This window comes from Ahaetulla prasina, chromosome 4 (genome assembly GCF_028640845.1).
Source record: "Ahaetulla prasina isolate Xishuangbanna chromosome 4, ASM2864084v1, whole genome shotgun sequence".
Lineage (NCBI taxonomy): Eukaryota > Metazoa > Chordata > Lepidosauria > Squamata > Colubridae > Ahaetulla > Ahaetulla prasina.
This window is the reverse complement of record NC_080542.1, coordinates 27,208,747-27,215,123: the sequence shown is the minus strand read 5'-3', so window position 1 is coordinate 27,215,123 and position 6,377 is coordinate 27,208,747. Positions and strand designations below refer to the sequence as shown.

At 40.9% G+C, this 6,377-nt stretch overlaps 1 protein-coding gene across 1 annotated transcript; it reads right to left on the bottom strand.

Moving 5' to 3' along the window:
- Positions 1–233: 233 nt before the first annotated feature.
- Positions 234–5,829, bottom strand: TUFM (Tu translation elongation factor, mitochondrial). Its single transcript, XM_058179808.1, has 11 exons — positions 5,719–5,829; positions 3,934–3,980; positions 3,667–3,829; positions 2,757–2,923; positions 2,427–2,531; positions 2,155–2,319; positions 1,939–2,071; positions 1,739–1,843; positions 1,052–1,203; positions 735–854; positions 234–569 (listed from the first exon to the last, which is right to left on the bottom strand). The coding sequence occupies exons 1-11, from the start codon at positions 5,768–5,770 to the stop codon at positions 399–401; spliced, it is 1,380 nt and encodes a 459-aa protein (XP_058035791.1). The 5' UTR covers positions 5,771–5,829; the 3' UTR covers positions 234–398.
- Positions 5,830–6,377: the final 548 nt, after the last annotated feature.

Genomic DNA, 6,377 nt, shown 5'->3' with positions numbered 1-6,377 from the left:
CACTCCAGAATTATGTTAATCTGATTGGGTAACAAAATGTCTGCAAGCAAACAACACAGCCCAGAATACCAAGAAGCTCTCAGAACTTCTGTTGGAAACGTGCTGCTTTTGCATGCTGCTTATCTGTAATGGATTAAGTTGCATAGCAGGGTTATTTATGTTCTTGTGGTACAGATGTTTTGGAAGTTGCATTGAGCCAGGGATGATTCTGGAGGGGGGAAAAAAGCTCCTGCTCACTTTTTAATTATTTTTATTTAAACAATTTTCAACCTTGCTCCCACCCTTTGGTGGAGCCCTCTTCTTTGAGCCAAGACTGCCACATTTTCTACTATGTAGACCTGGATGCAGTGTTGTCAGTTTTCTAGAAAGTATTCATGTCCAATTCCAGCTGCTGCAACTTAACTATCCCAGCAATCCTCCCCTGGAGCTAGTGGCAGTATCTTTGTGACCACTCCAGTGCCCATGGTTCGAGATCCATCCCGCAGAGTGAACCGTTGCCCCTCTTCCAAGACCATGGGGTACTGCAGTATGAGGTTAAGGCAGACGTTCTCACCTGGCATCACCATTTCCTACAGCAAACGAGGAAAGATATGAAAAGATGGCAACCTACACTTAGACCTCCACAACTGCAAGAAATGTGGCAATCTAGAAATATTCAGATAACGCCCGTTACAAACCCCAGTACTCAACATGATCATGCACAAAAAATTAGTAGGAAAAAGTGTGATACAAACCTTTCCCTCCGGTAATTCAATGCGACAAGTCATATTCCAGGTCAGTGAGAACATAATTGGCATGAACTTAGACACAAAAGATCCTTGACGGCCACCTTCCTCTTTGGTCAGGATATAAACCTATGAAAGCAAAGCAATTTATTTTTCTTGTCTTAACTTTACGGGTAGGAGAGCAAGTTTAGGGATACTAGCCTACCATTCCCTAGTAACATAATAACGTGCTCCAGAGTTTTATGGATGTCTCTTTCTCAGCCCTCTACATGATGTGAAACAGCATCCTAGTTTTCTGCCTTCCCACATATATTTCCCTCACTCACCTGAGCCTCAATCTTCTGATGTGGCTGGATGGAGCCAGGCTTACACATGACTAATCCCCTTCGTATATCTTCTCGTTTCACAGACCGTATCAAAGCACCCAAATTGTCTCCAGCCTGTGCCTGATCCAATTGTTTGTGGAACATCTCGACACCTGAATACACATACATACACATTTCTGCAAATTTTGTGCAGCTTCCCTGTTCCACAAAATTATACAGGTAGCCTTTGACTTAAAACAATTCGCTTAGTGACCAAAGTTACATGGCGCTAAATAAAATGACTGACAATCCTTTTTCACACTTAATGGCTGTTGCAGCATCCCCATGGTTTATATTCGAATGCTTGACAATTGATTCACATTTACGACGGTTGCAGTATTCTGGGTCACATTATGCCCTTTGACAAACTAAGTCAATGGAGAAACCCAGATTCACTTAACTGTGTTACTAATTTAACAACTGCAGTGATTCATTTAACAAATGTGGTGAGAAAAGTCATCAAATGGGGCAAAACTCACTTAACAAATTTCATTTAGCAATATAAATATTGGGCTTCATTGTGGTTGTAAGTTGAGAACTACTTCAAGGATTGCCTTAGTCATAATTGTTTAGAAATGGACCAGTAATATAATAAGAAGAACTAATCTAAAAAAACACTGGAAGACCAAGTGGGAGGATTCTACTTACCAGTCACAACTGAGCGTAAATGTGTTTTGTAACCCACAAATTCACATTCTTCCCCTTTCTTGAGAATACCACGTTCAAGAGTACCTGCTACAACAGTGCCCCGACCTAGAACAAAATAAAGCCAGTTCAAATAATAAAGTATAAAACAGTTATAGATCTCCATCTTTGGAAGTGCAAGGGATAATGTGATGGTTTGGTACCTGGAATGGAGTAAGTACGCTCTACGGGAAGCAGAAAAGGTTGATCGAAGTCACGTTTTGGCACAGGGATGTATGAATCCACTGTATCGAGAAGCTTTATGACAGAATTCAATCCCAGTTCTGGATTTTGGTTCTACAAAAAAAGAACTGGAAATTAGTAATACATCTTAAAGGGAGAAAATAAAAGGAGCAGAGTTTGCGAAGCATAACACTGACCTCTAAAGCGCATAGAGCAGACCCTATAATTACAGGAGTTGCTTCTCCATCATAGCCCAGCTCTGTAAGTAGCTCACGGATCTCCAGCTCCACTAGTTCCAACATTTCTTTATCATCGACTGCATCAGCTTTGTTGATGTACACAACCACATGTTTCACTCCAATCTAGAATAGTGAGGGGGTTAAAAAAAAGGGAGGGGAGAATTGCTTAAATTTTCCATCTGAGCAAATGTATCAGATGATCACTAGGTGTGTCTTAGATCACAACCAACCTGTTTAGCAAGCAGAAGGTGCTCTCTAGTCTGTGGCATTTGTCCATCTGTTGCAGCCACCACCAGGATACAGCCATCTAATGGTGCTGTCCCAATGATCATATTCTGAGACCAAAGAATGGAAAACATGTCAGTTTCCAACACTAAGCTTAGAAAAACATCCTTTCATATTATTATGGTTGGCATAAAAATATCTCAAACAGGAAATATACTTTTTTCCCTTAAATCATTTATATACCTACAAACACTAAGAACCTTTTGCCAGGGATTCCAAAATAGGAATATTGGAATTCTTAAAAAGTTCCTTGGCACCTAGTTCCTCATGCCTACCTTGATATAATCAGCATGCCCAGGACAATCTGTGTGACCATAATGGCGATTGGCTGTTGAATATTCTACATGGGAGGCATTAATTGTAATCCCCCGGGCCTTCTCTTCTGGTGCATTATCAATCTCTTCATATTTCTTGTACTGGGCACTTCCAGTCTCTGAAAGAACTGGAAGAAAAAGGTAACTGAACATGGCATCATGGGTATGTTTAAACCGATGTATTTGAAGGGCTGGCAGTATTCCTTGTGTAAGGGGACAAGTCAGCCAAACAATGCTTAAAGGTTCTTTTATTCCTTTTCTGAACTTTTGAATTAGCAAAAAGGACTTTTAAGCATCTCAGCCTTTTTTCCCTTATGCAATTATAAGAAGTATTAATAGAAAGAAAATAGCTTCAAACTCTTTCTCTCAGTTAATAAAAATGGGGGAGAACACACTAGGTTTAATTCTTTACCTGAGCCTCAAGCAAGGAGAAAGCATTAAATCTACCATGTGAGACTTTGAAATAACATTATGCTTGAATTGATCTGAAACCCTCCTGGAAAACTCTTCCTGTGTAACAGAGCCTTAACACCTTCAAATATGTTATGATAGCCATCAAACAAGGTTATTATTGAAGGGTAACATTTTTATTCCAAATACAAAGGCTGAAGCAGATTTTAGATGGGAATCCTGATGACTGAAAACAGCCAGAGCACCCAACACACAAAAAACTAACTTGGCAATTTTTTTAAATATCAAGCTTTAATTTTAGACCATCCTGTTTATCAATAGCTCTGGATCAGCCTAGTCAATTGCTCCAATACTTTACTGATGGTTCTTTAAATCAATGGCCCTTTAGTAAACAAAAAGGGAGGCGCTTAAGATATTTGGTCTCCTTTAACAACTGCACCAATCTTTCCCCAACTCTCACTTTTAGTGATGGCTGCTGTTAATGTGGTCTTGCCATGATCCACATGCCCAATTGTTCCAATGTTGACATGTGGTTTGTCCCTTACAAATACTTTTTTTGCTTCAACTGCAAAACATCGAATTGGGAATTCTAGTCCACCGAAGCTTGTGCCATGTACTGGTGGCTGCAAAAAAACAAGTAGCAATATTAAAATCTCTTAAGAATTTCTGCTTCTAATTTTAATCAACACATTTGTCTTTTCCATTCCCTAATGTAAATGTTTCTTACCTTGGATAGTACATTTTGCAAGTACTGAGACAGGAAGCCACGTAGGCCTATAAGACACAGATTGTGATAGAAATCTCATTAGCTTATGGTATTCTGCTTTTACGCACTACACTGCTTCATATTCAAACATCCAATTGTATTTCACATAGCCCACTGAAATTGTTATACTTCCAACCAAACCATTATCTTTGGACATTCTTGTTCTCAGTTCCATTTCTTCCCTTTTTGAATCACTGCATATAACTCTTAGTATAGGCATTTAACAAAACCATATATGCTCAGAACTTCAGGTAACTTGAAAAGCATCTCTAGATCGGGCAAAACTTGATATAAATCACCATGCAATGATCTGGTTTATACTGCATTTAATCCAGAGCAAGTAAGTATTTGTTGTTCATTGTGAAGTCGTGTCTGACCCATCGCAACCCCATGGACAACTTTCCTCCAGGCCTTCCTGTCCCCTACCATCCCCTGGAGACCATTTAAGCTCACACCAACTGCTTCAGTGACTCCATCCAGCCACCTCATTCTCTGCTGTCCCTTTCTTCTTTTGCCTTCAATCGTTCCCAGCATTAGGCTCTTCTTCAGTGAGTCCTCCTTCTCATTACGTGGCCAAAGTATTTCAGTTAAGTAAGTATAGATTACACAAAAATATGAATAGCATATTTAAAATCAGCTTAGCTTATATTTTCTCCTTTCATCTTCTCTACATTAAATACATTTGGCTCTCTCAATTGTTTGTTTTGTGATACCAGTAATGTAAATGTCAGAAATTCATTCAGAATTCGCAATTAATGGGCCAAGTATGAGCATAAAAACTTCAGAACTGTTTATCTATTGCAGAAAGACTCTTCAAAAGGATTTGGTTATACAGCAAGAAAGAACACAAAATAACTGAAACATCCCTCAAGAGAGGGAAACAAAATTTATTTAGGGTAAAAATCAATTTATTTTTCCCATAGTTGCTAGATTCCAAATCATGTTAACAATGGACCTTGAGCAGAAATGTATAGACTGAACTGTAGACTGAAGTGTGTATGTACACACACAATATATCATACACATATATGTATATGTGTGTACATACATACACTTCAATCTACACTTCAATATATACGTGTGTTTTCTGTGTGTATATAATATACAAACACATATACATATGTACATGTAGATGCATACACCATAACCTTTATTGTCACTTTTTACTGTGAACACACTGGGGTACATTCAAAATGAAATTCTGATGTCTGCTCTCAAACAGACTCAAATGTAAAACTGGGGTAAAATTAAAACCATAATTATACAAATATTTTTTTGAAAGGGAAGATGGGTATGGCGGTAGCATATTCTCTGGTGTCGATCAAGAGCAAGAAAACGCCGCTAACAGCTTTAATAAACTGCAGCGACGCCTTGCCCAGCCCCGGTCCTTGTAGCGCTTCTGCAACCCGATGTCTCCCACGTGTATTGGAATCGATGCTTTTACGCAGACATATAATGCGGACAAAGAATAAATTTCACGCGCGCTTCTCTCCTTCCCCTCGACCGTCTCGTCTCCGCCTTCAGCATCCTCCGTACCCCAAAACTGAAGACCAGGTCAAGGCGCAGAAGGTCGGGCATGCTCCGGAGAGGACGCACGAAGGATGGGAAAACGTCGGGCCGCGTTTTTCGGCCTCCTATCGGGCCATGGAAACGTGCTTCCCTCCCACACCGACCCCCGCGCCCCGCTCGGCCTCCTCCTCCACCCGCACCGGCCCCCCCCCCTCCTCTATGTCCGCTATGACTGACCGCGACCGCCGCACAGCCGCCCTCGCGCCAGCAGCAGAGCAGAGGCCGCCATCTTCCCTTTCCTTGTCCCGGAAGGATCGTCACCAGCCGCGGAATGCCCGAGAGGGGATGGAGAGGAAGGGCATCTAGCTGATCTAACTTCCGCCTATAAAATAAATAAATTTTTAAAAAGGCGCTAATTTTGACTTTTGAGGATCCCTTTTTCCGCCGTGCAAACCGTCTTAGATTAAATTAATCCTGCCCCCCCCTTTTTTTTTTTTTTTTTTTGAGCGGAGAAGGAAAGACACTTTTTTTTAATCAGTTGGTAGAAACGCGAGAAAACTATTGGAGGAAGGACTTATGGAGACTTTTGTTTCAAATCCCATCGTTCGCCAATATAAGGAATACTGAATACTGAAGACAGACACAGACTTCAGAGGATAATGAGAACTGCAGAAAAAACAATTGCTACCAACCTGCCTTCCATTGAGGACCTGTATACTGCACGAGTCAAAAAGAAGGCCGTGAAAATATTTACAGACCCCTCGCATCCTGGACATAAACTGTTTCAACTCCTACCCTCAAAACGACGCTATAGAGCCGTGATGGCGAACCTATGGCACGGGTGCCACAGGTGGCACACGGAGCCATATCTGTGGGCACGCGAGCGTTGCCTTAGC